The sequence below is a fragment of the Phycodurus eques genome, chromosome 12, assembly GCF_024500275.1.
Source record: "Phycodurus eques isolate BA_2022a chromosome 12, UOR_Pequ_1.1, whole genome shotgun sequence".
NCBI lineage: Eukaryota > Metazoa > Chordata > Actinopteri > Syngnathiformes > Syngnathidae > Phycodurus > Phycodurus eques.
In genome coordinates, this window is record NC_084536.1 from 4,495,421 (window position 1) to 4,514,967 (window position 19,547).

Sequence of the window (19,547 nt, forward strand, 5' to 3'; positions counted from 1 at the left end):
GTCATAGCAACTAAACGCTACGGCGTTGACACGTTTTCCTAAAATATACGGAAATTGTCCTTTTTTAAGTGTTGTTTGGTGGACAAACTATGAAAGTGGCTATTATAATGTTTCAAGTCAATGTGCGAAAATGCAAATGAGTTGGGGGGGGGGGTTAGAATTATCAAAGTGTTTTAATTTTCATCAAAAACTCAAAATAATGAGATTATGACGGGGGGCGGGTATCACATTGTATTAATAATTTTATAAAACGTATAAATACTAAATGTTTTAGCAATATTTGTCGCGAGGGCACGTGACCAACTAAGTGACGTAAACTTCCGGGTTTGAAATTACGAGGTGTGCACGCGCCTAAACGCACTGCGTCCCCTTCCCACATTTATCTTTTTTTACTTTTAAAACGGGCTTGTAATAACAATGTCCGATATAGACTCTGACGAGTTTGACGAGGAACGGAATAAACTCGGGGTGAGAAACTACACATTATTAGTAACGCGACTTTTTTTTTTTTTGGGGTAACCAAGGTAACGCTAGTGTATCAGCTATTGTTCTTGCTAGCGGTGATAAATTCCCTATTTTGTTGTTGTTGTTTTTTTTTCATTTGATCCAGGAGTACGAAGGGGACAGAAATGAAGCTGGAGAGCGACATGGGATGGGTAAAGCGGTACTGCCTAAAGGAGATGTTTATCAAGGACGATATGAACGTGGTAAAAGACATGGCAAGGTATGATTAGCAATGAATAATCGAACGCTGGCTTCAGAACGTGAAATATAATTATATATATATATATATATATATATATATATATATTAAAAACTTTGCAGTAATTCTAAATATATTTGTTAAACAGTACACAGCCAGCTTGCTGACGGAATCGTGTTGCTAATGTGCTTATTAAATGCTAATACTAGCCAAAAATGTTCACTCTGTCATTGTCCACCCTGTCAGCAAGCTAGCATATTTTGCTGTTTGTATGTACATTGTCTGCTCAGATAATTGGCAAAAAAATTGTGAGCGCTTGACCGATATGCGTTTCTAACAGCATCAGATCTAAATACATTGAGTATGAAGGTCAATGAAAACTCTTTGGGGGAGTGAGATCGGTAAGTCACACAGGCACTTTATGGTAATATTTAGTCGCAGATCATAAAAGGAAACTATATTTGTACTGGTATATTATTATTATAAATAAAGGTTGATCATAACGTTACAATAAAATGACTGCCTTGTTTTTTATCATGCCACAAGTGATGTTATTTATGAATTTCACCAAGGTCATGTCCATAGTTGTGAACGTGAATAAGTGTAAATTCATGGTCTATACGTGTTCTACGATTGGCTGGCACACAGTCCAGGGTTTGCCCACATTCAGTGGGGATAAGCGGCATAAAAAAATGTATGGATTTCTCAACAAGGGTGACAGAACAATCCACTACAATAAACGTTAACATCGTCTTAAAAACCTCAAGTTGCATTCAAAGTTGTTGTTCATGTGCCGCTGATAGGGCACGTACCGCTTTGTGAATGGAGCGAGATATGTGGGCGACTACCACCAGAACATGAAACATGGACAAGGCATCTTCTACTACCCGGATGGATCCAAATATGAAGGTGGTGTCAACAGTCACCTCACACGTGTCTGTGTGTTTTTTTTTTTTTTTTTTTTTTACTAAATCATTTCCATCCACTGCTTTTCTGTCAAGGCTCTTGGGCCGAGGACTTGAGACAGGGACATGGTGTTTACACGTACTCCAACGGGGACACGTATGTTGGCGAGTGGCTCAATCACATGAGGTACAGTACTTTTTCTGGAAGCGGGGTTGAACAAGCACCCGCAATGACAAAGCATTTTAACTTGTGGCGATAGTTCATACACTATACGGGGACATCTCAATAAATTAGAATAGCGTGAAAAGGTTAATATAGTCAAGTGGTTCAAGTTAAAAAGTGAAACTAATTTTTTAAAGATGCACTACACACACTCAGAGTGAAATGTTTCATGATCACAAAATCTAGAATATTACATAACAATCAATCCAAATCATTTTAATGAAAACATTAAGGCAGGAATATGCCTTCTGAAAAGTATGTTCCCAAGTGTTTAATGAATCTCTATAATGTTGAGTACTGATATAACTGAAACTTTTCTACCATATTCTAATTTATCGAAATGTACCTGTACTGTGATGTACCTGTACTGTGTGTTTGTGGCACTTGGACACATCGACAAACACAAATACCTCCATTTCCACTGCGTCGACGACTTCATACAATTATGTGCCACTTATCAGACGCTAAAGCTAATCTGTGCGTCCAAGAAAAAAACAAAACAATTCAGCTCTGCTTACCTCAAAACTTAAAATGTGAAATGTAACGTTGTGTTAATTTCTGTAACATGAGAAAAAACCTGCTGACATCATTTATATCCAGGCACGGCGAGGGCACCTATCGCTACCATGATACCGGCTCGGTGTACACTGGAACGTGGGAGAATGGCAAGATTGAGTCTGTCGGAGAGTTCATCCATGCCAATCACAGATACAGCAGTAACTTTGTCAACAATAATGTGAGTTCTGTTTTATATCAATAATAATAGAAAATACACTCACGACAATTCATAAGGCGTAGTAATACTGACCTGTAATATGAAAAGATCGTGATGTTCACTGTTCAAGAAAAATCTTGACTTGACATCATTGGTAGCTTGTCAAATACTCAATATTAATCAAGCTCTTGTTGTTTTTTTGCAGCCATCTGGTCCAGGGAAATATGTGTTTGACATTGGCTGCGAGCAGCATGGTGAATACCACCAGATAGAGCAGGTAACAACAACAACAACACAGTTAATCATTACGTCCTTATTGTGTATGAGCACCAGAAATGACGCCAACAACTAGCAACACAAGCCAATTGCGATCGAGGAGAATGGTAAAAATACAAGCAGGGCAGGTGCTGCTCTGGTCTCTATACACAGTAATATTCTTAATTTAGTTCTTTGGTGTGCACCTGCCTTCTATAAACACTCATTTAAACTTGAAAGGTACATATCGGCACCGTAGAACATTTCCTGCAACTGTCTAATGATAATTTGATATCTCTGGGTGTGTTGCGCCAAATCACCGAAGAAGATAGATTGCTTCTTGTGCTTGCACGGTGACTCTCCTCCCTGTGAATACTCAACATTGTTATTGTCCACTGTTCTTCTCTACACTAATCCTCTCCCACGTGAGATATATATATATATGCCATTACGTGCATCTCTGAAAAGGCAGAATTTTTGATTCAACTCGTGTTGTATCTTACTAGATTTTAAAAGTGTACCCAATAAACTATCCAGTTTCGTCAAAGTAAATACAAGAACATACCGAGCAAATGGTAAATGTGTTTTTAACTCTCCCTCCACAGGACAGGGCCGAAGGCGAGTGGGGCGAGCCAGGCTCCACTACGCTTCTCAAGTGGTTTCCAAAATGGATCACAGGCCTTACGTCGCAGGAGGCCGAGGGCGAGGCCGAGGCTTCATCCGAGGTTTCGCCCGATGCTTCAACCGAAGCGTAGCCAACGACCAACCTCCAACCTACCAAACACTGTACGGTAGAAATTGAACAAACATACCTGATATGAACTACATTACACACGTTCAAATCCTTTCAGGTCATCGGGAGAATATGCCCTTTAGCTTTGAATTGTACCCATGTTACATTTATACAGAAATATCAAAATTATGTGTTATCATATAATATAAACTTTTTTTTCAGCCCATAACTGAGTTTGTCAACTTTATCCCACCCCAACCAGTGTCAACATTGCATTTGTCCTAGAAATAAATGTCTGCTCCTTTCTTCAGCAGGTCTTATATTGTTCTTCTGTCTTGACGCAAGATAGGTACAGCCATCCATCCATCCATCCATCCATTTGGTTGACTGCTTATCTCCCTGTGCCTGGGTGGGTTTTCTCCGGGCACTCCGGTTTCCTCCCACATCCCAAAAACATCCGTGGTACGTTGATTGAAGACTCTAAATTGCCCATAGGTGTGAATGTGAGTGCGAATGGTTGTTTGTTTCTATGCGACCCTAGTGAGGATAAGCGGTAAAGAAAATGGATGTATGGATGATTGTTGTTATTCATTGCTGTCTGATGAAAAGCATGCATCTCCTAAATTTTTTCTTTTAATCTGAAAAACAAAACAAAAATTACCATATTATTTTAGATGCATGTTTTTTCCACTGCCATGCATCAAATATTTTCCTTTTTATCTGAAAAACAAAACAAAAATTACTATATATCATAGATGCATGTTTTTTTCCACTGGGCAGCTATGACTAACTAGCCTGTGGTTGAAAAAATATGCACCGTAATTTCTCGTGTATAATGCGCATTTCCCCCTCCCCCCCAAAAAATTTCAAAAAAGTCAATAGTGCGCATTATTCATAGGGGCACATGGAAAAAACGTTCACATTTTGTAAATGTATGTCGCCATCTAGTGGTTATGAAAAATCTGTACCCTTTCATTCCAAAACGCCACCGCCACCAAGTGGTTATAAAAAAGTATAGCCTACACTTAGCTCATTTCTATCTTACTAACGCACATCCTTTAACACTCTGCAACGCCTGAACCATTCAATAATTGATCTTTAGCTGTAGGATAAATACGTTTGCTGTTATAAGGTTTATTTTCTTTTGGTCTTTGAATGTTTGATAAATTATGTCAGTATATATACATATATATATATATATATATATATATATATCCATCCATCCATCCATTTTCTGAGCGTCTTCTCCTCACTAGGGTCGCGGGCGTGCTGGAGCCTATCCCAGCTGTCATCAGGCAGGAGGCGGGGTACACCCTGAACTGGTTTCCAGCCAATCGCAGGGCACATAGAAACAAACAACCATTCGCAATCACAGTCATGCCTACGGGCAATTTAGAGTCTCCAATTAATGCATGTTTTTTGGGATGTGGGAGGAAACCGGAGCGCCCGGAGAAAACCCATGCAGGCACGGGGAGAACATGCAAACTCCACACAGGCGGGGCCGGGGATTGAATGCGGGTCCTCAGAACTGTGAGGCTGACGCTCTAACCAGTCGTTCGCCGTGCCGCTATATATATATATATATATATATATATATATATAGATATATATAGATATATATATATATATATATATATATATATATAATAAATTATGTCAGTGTGTGTGTGTGTCTATATATATATATATATTTTAGACAAAAAAAATATATATACATATATATTTTTTTTTTTTCATTCTTGAAAGTCAAAAATTTGTACCTCAAGAGTTGAGAGGCCTTTGTGGAGTTTGGATGTTTGCCCTGTGCTTGTGTGGAACATGCATGATTGTGAGTGTGAATGGTTGTTTGTCTATATATGTCATGCAATTGGCTTGTTACAGGTCCATGGTGTACCTTACCTCTTGCCCAAAATCAGCTGGGATGAGGCCAGTCCCTATAATAATGTTTTTTTTATGACATAGCTACAATGGTACCTTCAAAGTACACTATGGCATACCATTGAGCAAGTTATTGCACTCCTAAGTAACTGTTTGAACCGTTTCCAGGGATAACAAGATAAAAGTGTTTCCACGAGCCTGTATGTATGCTTGTACCTGACGTTTGCTTTTTTTTTTGCACCCTGTGTCGTAAAACCGCAGACGGCTTCGTTATGGCTCCAGCCTTCTTTCCAAGAGCAAATGACATAAGACCGTAGAGGCACTACTTCCTCAAACTGTTAAATAACTCAACCTTTAGGTTCACCTTCAGCCCATCAAATGTTCCTGTGTAGGAGGAGGAGTAGGGGGAGGCAACGTGCTGTGACGAATAACTCCCATCCAGTGACAGGTGAGCTCTTGCGTTTGGGACGGCGACTGAGTAAAGACGTGAATCGGTGAGTGAGTTGTTTACCTCTTGTGATTAATGCCAAAAGCCTGACTTGCAAGTTACAGTACATCCTCAGTTTGTTTTTGATCATTTGTTTAATTTTTTTCTTTATGAAAATGTGAAGAGAAAATATTTTACCCTTGCTTATCATATCGTTGCTGTTCAATAAAAAGCATGTATTTACAAATTTTGTGATTTTTGTTTACTGTATTTCGAAATTAAAAAAAAAAAACATTTAATCAAGCTTTTCAGTTTGATTTTCATCCATCTTTTTTAATTTAGTGTTTGATGAAAATAATTTCAAGAAAAACAAGGGGGAAATGCAGTTCGACTTTATTTCAATATTTTACATTCTAACATATATAATATAAAACTAATATATATATATATATATATGTATATATATATATATATATTATATAATATAAAACTAATATTCCTGGTATTTCAGAGTTGAAAATGACATTTGCTGCCATGTACTCTTTGTGAACTACTGATCCAGCTTGACCATTGGCCGATTCGTCAGTCGTCACGTGCACATCAACTGCGTGACAAGACGCGTGACCATCCTTGACTATAATAATAACATCTGATAAGTAATAAGGTGGATGATGGTGGCAATGCAGTTCAAAGTGCAGCTTGACTTTTCAACCCGAGTCATCACCATGGATAGTGATTAACCATTAACTGTCACAGTGAAGCTCGTATGGTAGATGAACCTTTTTAGATTGTAAAACTTCTTGACCATCGGGGTTACTTCGCTTCTAAAACAATATGTTACGATGAGACATTTAAACCTTCTTTGATGTCATTCGATGTGAGTGACAGGACATGGCCGGGTACAAGCCAAAGGTGATTTCTCTAACCAAGAGGCCGGGTCAGACGTTCGGCTTCTACTTGAGGTTGGAGCACGGTGAGGAGGGTCACCTGATCCGCTGCCTGGAGATGGGCAGTCCGGCCGAGTTGTCCAGCATGAAAGACGGGGACCGTGTCCTCCGAGTCAATGGCAAATTTGTCGATGGGCTTTCCCACTCTGAGGTGAGTGAGCCTGCGGTATCTTATAAGATCCTGTCCACTCGTGTATTATGCCTTCGCTCTGCCGGGTCAGGTGGTGGAGTTGGTGAGAAGCAGCGGGGCCACAGTCACCTTCCACACGCTGGACAAAGCTTCCTACAAGCAGGCCAAGAGAAAGGGGGTCAACCTGGGTGAGCCTCAGCACACACCAGCCGCCAACGGTGTGGGCCAGCAGGCTCCAAAACCAAGACTCTGCTACCTGGTCAAATCTGGCTCCGACTATGGCTTCTCTCTTCGCTCAGTCAAAGGTGACAGCATCATAAAATTCATCAGCCACTACATTACTGCCTCTTGCCCAAAATTAGCTGGGATAGGCTCCAGCTCACCGCCAACCCAAATGAGGAATTATGCTTTTTTGTTTTAGGTAAAATCTTTATTTAGTTTTTATGTTTAATACATTTGAATTCAATCAGTATTATATCTTTGTTCCTTATTTAGGTGCAGTTTTAATGTTCAAACTGTGCATGATGTTACAGTGGCTTACAATAATAATATGACGCCCAATGACGTTGGGACGTTGTGTTAAACCTAAATAAAAACAGAATACAATGACTTGCAAATCATGTTCAACCTATATCTAATTGAATACACTACAAAGACAAGGTATATAATGTTCAAACTGATAAACTATTGTTTTTAGCAAATAATCATTAACTTGGAATTGGTGAACAGGCTAATTGGGAACAGGTGGGTGCCATGATTGGGTATAAAAGGAGCTTCCCTGAATTGCTCGGTCATTCACAAGCAAAGATGGTGCGAGGTTCACCTCTTTGTAAACCAGTGAGTGAGAAACTAGTCGAACAGTTTAAGGACAATGTTCCTCATCGTACAATTGCAAGGAATTTAGGGAGTTCATCATCTACGGTCCATAATATCATCAAAAGGTTCAGAGAATCTGGAGAAATCACTGCATGTAAGCGGCAAGGCCGAAAACCAGGCGGCACTGCATCAAAAACCGACATCAATGTGTAAAGGAAATCACCGCATGGGCTCAGGAACAGTTCAGAAAACCAATGTCAGTAAATACAGTGCGGCGCTACATCTTTAAGTGCAACTTGAAACTCTACTATCCAAAGCAAAAGCCATTTATCAAGAACACCCAAAACGCCGCTGGCTTCTCTGGACCCGAGCTCATCTAAGATGGACTGATGCAAAGTGGAAAAGTGTTCTGTGGTCCGATGAGTCCACATTTCAAATTGTTTTTGGAAATTGTGGACGTCGTGTCCTCCGGGCCAAAGAGGAAAAGAACCACCCGGACTATTATGGATGCAAAGTTCAAAAGCCAGCATGGGTAACTTACACATCTGTGAAGGCACCATTAATGCTGAAAGGGACATACAGGTTTTGGAGAAACATATGCTGCCATCCGAGCAACGTCTTTTTCATGGACGCCTCTGCTTATTTCAGCAAGACAATGCCAAACCACATTCTGCACCTGTTACAACAGCGTGGCTTCGTAGTAAAAGAGTGCAAGTACTAGACCGGGCTGCCTGCAGTCCAGACCTGTCTCCCTTGGAAAATGTGTGGCGCATTATGAAGCGTAAAATACAACAACGGAGACCCCGGACTGTTGAACGGCTGAAGCTGTACGTCAAGCAAGAATGGGAAAGAATTTCACCTACAAAGCTTCAACAATTAGTGTCCTCAGTTCCCAAACGTTTATTGAGTGTTGTTAAAAAAAAAGGTGATGTAACACAGTGGTAAACATGACCCTGTCCCAGCTTTTTTGGAACGTGTCGCAGCCATAAAATTCTACGTTAATGATTATTTTCTAAAAACAATAAAGTTTATTAGTTTGAACATTAAAATATCATGTCTGTGTAGTGCAGGGGTGCCCAAACCATTTTGCCCCAACATCTACTTTTCAAGCAGCCAACCTCCCGCGATCTACCTTTTTTTGGGCGGGTGGGGGCCGCGACCATGTCTCCGGTTTGAGAGCACAGAGCGCTACCAGTGCGCTAAAATTCTGGGCCGCCGACACAGCTCTGCACCAATGTATGTTGATGTACCTTGCATCACCACATGAGCCAATCTTGCACAACACAACATAATTAACAATGTAATTTGTTTTGTCATTACCTGAGTTTACACCGATGACTTGCACTGAAATGAATCAGCTAGGGATGCGTAATCAGTGTCGTATTTTCCATGCACAGTCCTAAAATGCCGCTCCACATTTCCGTTCTTTGGTAATGCGATGGCAGACTGGCAGATGAGGCATACGCACTTCGAAAATGTCATCGTGAAAATATAATACACCTCCTCCCATTCCGTATGACAGTGGTAAGTTTTTGTCTTCCTACTTGGTTCAGCCCCCCCCACCACTCATTTTTATACCCTTTCTTAAGTTTAAGAGAAAACACGGAGAGATAAAAATTGGAGGTAACTCACTTGTTAGTTTTGACACACTTGGCGCTGTGGTTTGCGCATCTGCAGTTACCTTTTAGCAGCGTTGTTAGCGTATGTGTGTGACCTCAGTGTCAGAAAAATTCAGATATCATCGATTATGTATGTATATTAATCATGCAACGGGATGGATGATAGGCTGTCTTTTTTTTTTTTTTATGTCACGCGATGTCATGCGATCTACTATAATAATAACACTACCTTCAACGCATTGAGCACCCCTGGTGTAGTGCATTCAATTAAATATAGGTTGAACATGATTTGCAAATCATTGTATTCATTGTATTTGCCATTTGAGTAACAATGGAGCCCAGAATGTAAATGCTCCCATCGTCTCACATCATCATTTGTGGACCAGGAAATAGTCTTCTAACGCGCAAACAAGCACAAACAAATATGGTACAAAAAAAATTTTTCAGGTCTGTACTGAATTCAACAATTGTATTTCATGATATACTTAAGTTGTGCACCCAATTTCTGAGGCCTGCGATTGCATCTCTGTTCTATCATCTTCAGGCGAGCGGGGTATGTTCATGACGGAGCTGGTGGCGGGCGGCGTGGCTGACCGGGCCGGCGTCAACATCAACGACCGCCTGCTGGAAGTGAACGGCGAGAACATCGAGAGTTACACGCACGAACAACTGGTGGACAAGGTCAATATGGCGGGCGGGAGCCTCATGTTCCTGGTAGTGGACGAGGAGACGGACTGGTACTACCGCAGCGTGAACGCGAAGGTGGATGCTCGCTTCGCCACGACCAAGTGCCTCCCTCGCGAACCTCGCATCGTCCACTTAAGCAAAGCGCCCGGCGGCTATGGGTTCCTGCTCAAGGAGGAGGCCAACATGACAGGCAGGTGTATTGCCTTCTCCCGTCGCCATGGAGATGAGTGTGCGCTGACCGGGAGCTTGTCCGTGTGCGCAGGCCACATGATCAGGGATATAGACAGAGGCAGTCCAGCGGAGAGAGGAGGCCTCAAGGACATGGACAGGCTGGTGGCTGTGGACGGCCAGCAGGTGGACGCATGCACTCACGAGCAGGCGGTGGACGCCATCAGACAGAGTGGAAACAAGTGCTGCCTGCTAGTGGTGGACAAGGTCACTGACCTCATGTATGCGCAGGTGAGATCACACTGGGCCACAGTATTAGGTACACCTGCACAAGCTAATGAGATCTCACTGTATCAAGCTTTATAAACGTTATGTTGCTTACTGTCTTTATTTGACAAGAAACATCGTTGAAAGATACTTTAAAACCAGAAGAGAACCATGTGATTTCTCCAAGCCAATCAGCAGAGAGACAAAATAGGATAAAGGATTTACTGTAACAAAAGAAAACGTACATACAGTATAAGAGTGTATGCATTTTAATCACATATAATGATTACTTTTTGGAATTAAGAAATCTATGGAAATTTAAAACAGACTTCAACTTTAATGGTTTTTAAAATACTCTTGCATAAGTAATTTCATATAGGTTTACTTTTTTATATGAGTACTTCAAAAGGGTTTATTGTTATAATTATAGTAATGAATTTTAAAAATGCAAAAACATTATTTCGATGTGGTTTATAATGATAATACATTTTTGTTTTTTTTAAAGACAATCTTTTTTTAAGTATGATACTGCAATTCGTCATTCAAACAAAATGAAATTCATATTTAAAAATTGTATTGTCAATTAAATATCAATTAATATATAGATATGTGAAAAGTATCTTTTTAAAGATACTTTAAATCTTATGTTTAATTCATAAATGTGTTGTTATCAAAACAAAATACAATTATGAATATTTTTTTTAATTGTATAGGTGATATTTGTATTTGTTTAGAAAAATCATCATCAATGTTAATCCTGTTTGGACTTTTTAGGTTTGGAATTTTGTTATTACTTTCAGAGTTTTACGAATGGATCTTTTTAATGTATCAATCGCTGAGCTACTGTATGTACCAAAACTATTGATAAAAATTCAGACATATGCCAGAGGCGGATATCTATGAAGTTGCACAACTTGGGCCTTCGTGGAGTTTTACGCTCTACTGAGTCCTACTCTAGTTTGTGTAAGGGCAGAAGTTTTGATACTTAGTCTTGCATACGTATATCATTGTATACATGTATACGTCTCGTCAGGGTAAAGCGTCACCTATGCTCTTCTGGGAGGAAAAGAAGGACTCGCTTTCTCCGCCAAGTTACTCCGAGGCGACCACCTTCCCCACCGTGTTTAAACCCGCTACGACTGCTCAGGAGAAGAAGAAGGACGAAGGAATAGAGCTTAAACCTAAGTTATGTAAGATGGAGAAGACAGCTGCTGGATATGGTTTTCATCTCAACGGCATCCAGGGTGTGTTTGGACAGTGCCTTAAAGAGGTAAGACGATTAAAAGAAAAGTGAACAAGGATTTTGGATGACATCACCAGAGGACGATCGTCTCAGGTGGTGAAAGGCGGTGCCGCCGACATGGCCGGCCTGGAGGATGACGACATCGTGGTGGAGGTGAACGGGAAGAACGTGGAGCAGTGCAAGCACGAGGAGGTGGTGGACATGATCCGCGCCACGGGCAACTGGCTGGAGATGCTGGTGGCCGCCAAGAGCGTCTACGAGCAGCTCAAGGCCAGAGGAACGGCTGTCACGCGTCAGCTCCTCGGCGAGACGTCGCAAGCTCAAGTCCACAGCGAAGATCAGGAGACGGCACCGGCTAAAGAGAGGGTAAGCAGATTTTTGGAATTCCACTTTAAAAATGTGCACCGTCATGAAGATGAAGGTACGTAACAGCACACTTATCAATCATTCCTTTCTATCAAAATTAGCATGCCGGCAGATTCAAATCAGCATAGAAATACCGAAGTGGGTGATTCCAACCAACCACACTGAACTCACTTAAGTTACTGATTGGTCCTAATTGGTTCTCTTCTTGCAGACCTCATCTGTGTCTTCATCTTCATCTTCTATTAGTATGGATGACAGATTTTAAGAAGCAACAACATGAAGTTAAATGTTTTCCTAACAATCCTCATCAATGGACAAAAGAACCAGAAAAAGAATACTCACTGGTACATCAATTTACCACACATTTGACCTGTTTACCTGTCAAATTTAACCAATTTCAGCTTTCAATTTGTTTTTGATAGTCTTGTATTGTACTTCCAGTAATTACATATACATTAAACTGTTCTGAATTTGTAAGCAGTTCAAAATGTTTTTTTTTTTTTTTTTAATAAGCTCATTTTCAGTCCTATGATGATGATAATACAATAAATTGTATTTAATCCATTTTAAACTTTGCATTTTATTTTCAATTGATTTAAAAGTATATCACATTTCATCATTTTTAGAGTCACTGACTGTGTATTCAGTGGTTCAGTTGCCTGACTTTTTTCAGCTGTAAAATATTGCATTTCCAGTGTAGAAAAAAAATTACCAATACTGAAAATCTGAGAAAACATCAAAAAGTAATTTCTCCACCACACAAGTCTGCTGCTTTTATTGAACACTTTAGAAATTGCACAGTGAAATAAGAGAAAGTCATGAAGTGAGATATTGATAGAAGCAGCTCCAGTGTGTTCACACTAAAAAAAGACAAAAAGTAGCACAAAAACAAAACAAAAAAAACCCATTCCATTTAGCAAACAAATAGAAACCTTTTATTCCACATTTTGTATTTAAGAGTCCACTTTTAAAATTCCTGATTCAGGAACGTGTGGTTGGAACAATTGCAATGATACAAAAGAACATGTTGGTGGGTTTGCGGGGGGGTCACAGTGTCATGTGCTTCTCGGGCGCTTGCTTGTGGGCCAGGTAGAGGAAGAGGATGCTGGACAGGGCGCTGACCAGGAAGATGACGTCGAACCAGCGGTGGTAAAAGTTGAACTGCAGCTCTCCCAGAACCTCGGTGACGATGGAGCGGTACTCCAGCGGCATGCTCATACGCATGAGCAGCACCGACGACACAAAGTACATGCCCTGACACGCACACGCATACACATTACACACCGCTGTGCTCTCTTAAAAGACGAGACGAAGAAACTCACCATGATCTGAGCCAGGACCAGCACGATGACATTGGAAGACTTGCTGCTTGATATAGCGTAAAAGAACTACAACAGAGAAACACAGTGGCCATTTTACTTTTTTTGCAAAGTCCTCCGTAGGCCATAGTCATTTTACGGCTACCGTATATAGCCCACGGGCCGTAGCTTTCCGGCGCGCTGCTTCACAAGTGTCGCCTTGTGGACTTTGTACCTTTGTGAGGGTGATGAGTAAACCTCGTATGGACGTGACGATGATGATGCCCACCAAGATGAAGGAGATGTGCTGGGACCAAAACTTCACCTGAGAGTGAAACATAACGACATTTCGAATGCATTGTCGGCAATGATGACAGGATTTTCTCATGCGGTCCAATCCGCATGTAGATGAAAACACGTGTCGTTGCTCTACCTAGTAGGCAAGACGGTACTGTTATAAACACTAAATGCATGTTTTCTACAGCGTCTTAAAAAGTCTCATTATATTTTACAAAATGATGGCTTAAATTATAGCTAAAAATTAAACTAGCCTTTAAAAATGCATAGAAGCAATATTCGTTCTTTGCAAAACCCTTTAAAGAATTTTAAATTAGTCTGCAGTCACTATAAAGATGTTTCATACTTAGTGTGTATGGAAAACAAATAAAAATAATTACTCCTGTTGGTCATATTTAGAGAATGAGGGCTCTTAAATTTGCCTTAAACATGCAAATGTCGTGTTGACGTGAATGTTCCAAAATAAAATATGTTCTACACACAAAAGCTCTGTGGTGTATAATTCTATATCATAAAAAATATCAAAAAAATGAGAAATGACTTGAAATAGGCCAGCACGCCAATTAATCGTTGTTATCAATTAACAAACCAATAAAGGGTGAAACTACAGTCTTCTTCATCTTAGTGAGGTTAGCAATTTTGGGATTTGTAATTGTGTGCTTTCAAAGTTAGCGGGAAGGCCCTTTTCTGTTCCCAGCGCACAAAGCAGTGGAAAAACTTGGGGATGAATTCAAACGCATGAAATCTTCCTAAACAAGCGGAAGCTTCACGTTTTCTCACGTTTGACTTCAATTTAATAACCAAGTGTACCAATACGTTTGTCCACATGGGGGTAGTCATGTACCTTTGTGTGGGTCATATGCCCGTGTGTAAAAGTTGAGGTCTTACATCAAACTGGATGCCCAAGTAGTTGACAGTTATTTCAATGCCTCTAGTCACCGGATCCGTCTTTCCCACTCGATCAAACACAATGTTGATGGTGGCCTGCAGTGGATAGACAATCATGTTCCAAGCACATCTTACACAATTCAAAATATTATTATGAGCGTGGTTTGCGCACATATTTCCTCACCATAAAGATTTTCCAGACACAATAGATGGAAAAGAAGTAGCCAAGGAAGTTGAAGTATTTTCCCTGGAATGTCTTGGAGTACTCAATGCGCTCCTGTAAAGATGGGAACAAGGCTGAAACAATAACTTGAATAATTCAATTACACAACAAAATTTGTATTTTTTTTTTTTTTTTTTTCCGACTATGGACTGGTGTACTAATCCGTGTAGCTATGGCAGCGAGTCAGGAAGTAAGAGTGCATAAAAGACGGGGAAATGTTTGGGAACATTTAACACTTAAAAAAAGAACAAAGTACAATTTGTTGTTGAAAAAAGAACAAAAGAACAAAGTACAATTTGTTTACTGCACAGCAGAACTAATGTACTACAACAAATGTCTGCGATCACCAACACTAAGTTAGCTCATTTAAATGTAGCATACCACCGCTCGTTTGAGCGTAGTGTAATGCCCCCCCAGAAGTGTTCAAGGGCAGACACATCCACCGGCGCACTTTTGATCGCATTGTTAAACAAACGGCAACAAAATAAACACATTAATACACGAGCGGCTACGGCCACAAATGATGCGCTAACGGTTAGCCAGTTAACAGCCAGCGCTAACCTGAGCTCACAACAGCCAACTCTACACTCACATTGGCTGACTGACTCTCACATCACTCACCAGGCCAGGCCCCGCCTGTAAAAGCCACACACACTAAGTCACAAATATTGGTGTGAAACGTAATGATGGCGACCCCATGTGGGCAACAATAATACCTGCGCCTCACATGCACATTTTGTTGTTTAATCATGCAAAATACATTTTAGAATAATCAATTCTAAAAAGATTTGTTAGCTGTAGCCCTAGATGGGAATCCATTCCAGTTGATCCATCAGATTTTCCATGTGTATGGAATACCCTAATCACAATAAATCCGTGCGTGTGTCTTACCTTGGTGGCTTGCAGGTCCACAGTCTCGAGAAAAAGCTGTCGACTGAGCTCCTCCAGAGCGTCCACCTCCTGCTGGATGAGAGACAGATCTGCATGGAAGAATAAGAACACGTTAGTCATGTGAGCACACTGAGCGGGTGCAATTTTGTTGTAACGCATTTAAAATGGAGGGTACTTTCGCTGCACGTTTGCGGCGATGTGACGCTCTTAATCATGCCCCACAATCCCGTCTGCTTGTTCTGGTCTTCTCCGCGTTGGTACATCTGCCTCCGCGTCATGGCGATGCTGCACATCAAGTTCATTCATTTCGTAAGCATTTCTTCAAAATTTTAGCGCACAAAACACACAATTATCATGGGCCATACCGTTTTTTCTTGCTGACAATCATGTCCATTGTTTGAAGCAGCCGTCTCTCCAAAGCAAGAATGTCACTGTCTGTCACGTTTCTGTAAATGGTGTCAAATTACTAATTAACTGTCAAATTAATGTTTTTTTAAATGCTAATTAAAAACACAAAATAAATAATATGCTTTTAAACGAGGGAGTTACTCAAACCCTGTAACTAATAACAGTAAAATGCAGTAATGACAAAAATAATAATAAAAAAGACAAAACTTTTAACCATTCAAATTCGAACTTATGTATAAAGAGTCAGCACACACCTCCCACCTTTTAAAGTGCCTCTGATTAACCCCGAATAAATTTCTGTTTGAGTCGTCTTTCTCTCATTTCTTTCTTTCTTTATTTTTGCCTTCTAGCAGAAACCTGAAGGTTTTGTGCTAACACTGACTGCTATTTGAAACTATTTATAATTAATAATCGTAAAAAATAATTATTCCTTCCACTTTGTCTAAAGCCTGAGTTCCGGCTGAAGAAAAACAGCCCCAAAGCATAATGCTGACAGAACCAGTACTTCACTGTAGGTATGGTGTTCTGTTTTTGGACATGAGCAGTAACTTTCCTTTTGGATTTATGGCCAAAACGTTCAGCCTTGGTTTCATTGGACCCTAACACAATCTCCCAAACACGTGAGAGAATGTGTTATGATCCGAAATATATAAGCAATGAATAAATAATTGTAGTCCTGTAACAACCACTTTAAAATAAAGCAAATATACAATCATTTAAAAGCAGAAATACATGATCATTAAAATCTTATATAAGCCCGGCACAAAATAACTGTCGTACATCATATCTGTAAGATAAAATAAATAGGAATACAAATTTAAGTAAGTAATGTTAATGATTTAAAAACAATGATAATTAAAAACAACTGTATGTCTGTAATTAATTAGCTAATGTTAAAATAACTATCAGAAACAATTACAAAAACAGACCAAACCGAGGGAATCAGAGTGACTGACAGTTTGTTTGTTTGACCTGAGGAAATAGGACATGTACGTGTAGGGACAGTTGACGGCACCAAAGCCAGACAAGAGAGCCATGAGAGTGACTCCTATCACACCAACACGACTGATGAGCTGCTCAATGGACAGAATGCCTAGAGAACACATAATAACACAATGACATAATTGTACAGCGCGTTAGTGTCGGGTGATGGCACGCTGACTCACCATGTTTGGGACTGAGGATGGGAAAAGGATCGCCCAACTTCCAGAAGAAATACATGAAGGTAAACCACACCATGCAGGCAAACAGCAACCTCTGTCTGTGCACTGCAAAGCAAACGGGCTTTTGTTTCGTATACAGTGGGTGCACCACATCAAAAAAAAAAAAAACATTGCGGCGCGTCTACTTACACAGGCGAATGTTGCTAACCACAAAGTAGCCGATGTAGAAAGGCACCACAAAGATAAGGACCAGCAGAATCACGTACAGATTCAGCTTCCAGTGGAAATATCTGGAACTTGAGGCACGGAGACATCATCACTTTAAATGTATCACTTTATATTACACAAAAAAACATGCATGTTAGTATCATTAAAGACTCAAGATTGTGCAGAGGTATAAACGTGAGTATGAATGGTTGTTTGTCTATACAGTATGTGCCCTGCGCTTGGCTGGCAATCAGTGTACCCCCGTAAATCGCAATACTAATGAGGACCAGCCCTACAGAAAATAAATGGATTTTAAAGAAAGAAAAAAAAACAGTGTTCTTACCTACTACTTAAGGCCCCCAGGATCTCAAAGATGATGAGCTCAAACATAGTACACGAAAAAGCGAAGGTGACAGAGAAGACCACCTGCACCACATACTGCCGCACCTGCCAACGCAAGCAAAAACACTTCAAATACTAACACATTACAAAGTTATTATGTACATACTGTAAGTAACACTTTTTCTATATATATATATATATATATATATATATACCTCATAGTCTTTAAATAGCTGTCGCATGAAGAATAGCCAGCCAAATCCAAAGAACAGCACCTTTGTATTGTTCGCACCAGTAGGAAGGACACAAAATATAGTTTTATAATAAATCCAAATAAACAGTAAGATAAATGCATTTTATTAACATTTAAAACGTAAACTAATTTTAAAAATGAAAATTTGTTCTTGCGTTATGATTTAATATTGCAGAACACATTAGACATCTTTAACGTGCACGTGCACTCCGTATTTTATTTCGATTGAATTTTCACTGCTAATGCTGTTCGACAGAGTGATGTAGTCCGTTACACCAAGTCGCATAAAGATTGGGAAAAAAAATTGTATTTAAGGCTGTAACTAATGGAACTCAAAATACAATTCTATTTGTACCTGAGAGGTGAACATGACGACAGAATCCACCCAAAACGACATGACGTTACGTCTATTATTAAACGGCCGTCAATCCACCAAATAATCGGATGTACATCAGAAGGAGAGTAGGGGATGCTTTTTAGGTCATGCTGACACAAAAATCAATGACCGGCCTTGAACGATAAACATTTATTTTACTCATAATGGACGACATCTTATTGTTCGTGCGTCGTTACAAGGGTCGTCTACATATTGCGTCATCATGACAGCCCCGCGGCGCACTTCCGTCGCTTATCTATGATGTAACGACGAAACATTTTAAAATGTATTCTCTCATATTTTTATATTGGTAATTGGTATGTACACCAGCTAGTATTTTGAACATATTAATGTATGTTCGTTCTATTGAAATAACATACGATCCTATTGCCCTGCATTGTAAACGCGTATTCCATGCGTGTGTAGGGCAGCCATATTGGAGCGGTACAATCCCTGTTTATGTACTTCGTCAACGTGTACATTAAAACACCAGAAGGACGATTAGCTCTCGTTAGACATTTATTTTGCAGTAATGCTTTAATGAAATTGTGTTTGATTTGATTATAACTAGAATAATAAGGAACATTAAATATAAAAATAGAACCATTAGCCCCTACACTGCGCCCCCGAACACATCACATGACCTCTTTAATAATATTTATGTAGCAAACTTGATTTTACTCGTCAACACTTGATTCATTCATTTTATATTTCAGATGAGATTGCTATACTTTTTTTTTTTCATTTTCTCTCAGATTTGTTAAAAGAAGTATGCCAAAATCAGCACAGTGTACAAATGGTTAGCCTGTCTGCTTCACAGTTCTGTTGTCCGGAGTTCAAATCTCAGTCTCGGCCTTGCTGTGTGGAGTTTGCATATTCTCCCCTCACCTACGGAGGCATTCTAAGGGTAGTCCAGCTTCGTCCCACATTCTCAAAAAAACATTTCTTAGATTCAGTGAAGACTCTAAATTGTCCATATAGGTGTCAATGTGAGCGTGTGAATGGTGGTTTGCCTTTATGTGCTATTCGATTGGCTTTAAATAGCGACCAGTCCAGAGTGTACAGCCAAAGTCAGCTGCGACAGACTCCAGCTGAACCCTAATGAAGACAAGCACTATT

At 40.0% G+C, this 19,547-nt stretch overlaps 3 protein-coding genes across 6 annotated transcripts; 2 read left to right on the forward strand and 1 right to left on the reverse strand.

The window, feature by feature from the left end:
• Positions 1-330: 330 nt before the first annotated feature.
• Positions 331-5,833, forward strand: rsph1 (radial spoke head component 1). 3 transcript variants are annotated; one of them, XM_061692172.1, is made up of 8 exons: positions 331-468; positions 611-724; positions 1,507-1,612; positions 1,705-1,795; positions 2,432-2,567; positions 2,752-2,823; positions 3,407-3,587; positions 5,805-5,833. In XM_061692172.1, the coding sequence occupies exons 1-7, from the start codon at positions 418-420 to the stop codon at positions 3,554-3,556; spliced, it is 720 nt and encodes a 239-aa protein (XP_061548156.1). In that variant the 5' UTR covers positions 331-417; the 3' UTR covers positions 3,557-3,587; positions 5,805-5,833. The 3 variants fall into 3 exon arrangements, with proteins under 3 accessions (XP_061548156.1, XP_061548157.1, XP_061548154.1); XM_061692173.1 differs by lacking the exon at positions 5,805-5,833 and adding an exon at positions 3,884-3,899; XM_061692170.1 differs by lacking the exon at positions 5,805-5,833 and having other exon boundaries at positions 3,407-3,919.
• Positions 5,834-6,726: 893 nt separating this feature from the next.
• Positions 6,727-13,229, forward strand: pdzk1 (PDZ domain containing 1). The gene is made up of 8 exons (XM_061692167.1): positions 6,727-6,937; positions 7,008-7,221; positions 9,896-10,228; positions 10,301-10,497; positions 11,507-11,743; positions 11,810-12,082; positions 12,294-12,426; positions 13,172-13,229. Exons 1-7 carry the CDS (start codon positions 6,731-6,733, stop codon positions 12,345-12,347), a joined length of 1,515 nt encoding a protein of 504 aa, XP_061548151.1. The 5' UTR covers positions 6,727-6,730; the 3' UTR covers positions 12,348-12,426; positions 13,172-13,229.
• si:ch73-390b10.2 (Golgi pH regulator) lies at positions 12,842-18,632 on the reverse strand. Of its 2 annotated transcripts, XM_061692168.1 has the most exons (14): positions 18,408-18,632; positions 18,015-18,074; positions 17,801-17,904; positions 17,440-17,546; positions 17,254-17,355; positions 17,060-17,180; positions 16,045-16,125; positions 15,855-15,964; positions 15,680-15,768; positions 14,750-14,842; positions 14,566-14,661; positions 13,616-13,705; positions 13,405-13,470; positions 12,842-13,336 (listed from the first exon to the last, which is right to left on the reverse strand). In XM_061692168.1, the coding sequence occupies exons 1-14, from the start codon at positions 18,447-18,449 to the stop codon at positions 13,130-13,132; spliced, it is 1,368 nt and encodes a 455-aa protein (XP_061548152.1). In that variant the 5' UTR covers positions 18,450-18,632; the 3' UTR covers positions 12,842-13,129. The 2 variants fall into 2 exon arrangements, with proteins under 2 accessions (XP_061548152.1, XP_061548153.1); XM_061692169.1 differs by lacking the exon at positions 18,015-18,074.
• Between the last annotated feature and the right edge of the window lie 915 nt (positions 18,633-19,547).

Bases quoted from the DNA above. Each gene is read 5' to 3' on its own strand.
- rsph1 (XM_061692172.1), top strand. From the start codon at position 418: ATGTCCGATATAGACTCTGACGAGTTTGACGAGGAACGGAATAAACTC. The intron at 725-1,506 runs GTATGATTAGCA...TGCCGCTGATAG, and splicing joins GTGGTAAAAGACATGGCAAG to GGCACGTACCGCTTTGTGAA. The intron at 2,568-2,751 runs GTGAGTTCTGTT...GTTTTTTTGCAG, and splicing joins GTAACTTTGTCAACAATAAT to CCATCTGGTCCAGGGAAATA.
- pdzk1 (XM_061692167.1), top strand. From the start codon at position 6,731: ATGGCCGGGTACAAGCCAAAGGTGATTTCTCTAACCAAGAGGCCGGGT. The intron at 6,938-7,007 runs GTGAGTGAGCCT...CTGCCGGGTCAG, and splicing joins ATGGGCTTTCCCACTCTGAG to GTGGTGGAGTTGGTGAGAAG. The intron at 11,744-11,809 runs GTAAGACGATTA...CGATCGTCTCAG, and splicing joins TTGGACAGTGCCTTAAAGAG to GTGGTGAAAGGCGGTGCCGC.
- si:ch73-390b10.2 (XM_061692168.1), bottom strand. From the start codon at position 18,449: ATGTCGTTTTGGGTGGATTCTGTCGTCATGTTCACCTCTCAG. The intron at 14,662-14,749 runs GTGAGGAAATAT...TATCCACTGCAG, and splicing joins GTGTCTGGAAAATCTTTATG to GCCACCATCAACATTGTGTT. The intron at 13,337-13,404 runs GTGAGTTTCTTC...TGTGCGTGTCAG, and splicing joins TGGTCCTGGCTCAGATCATG to GGCATGTACTTTGTGTCGTC.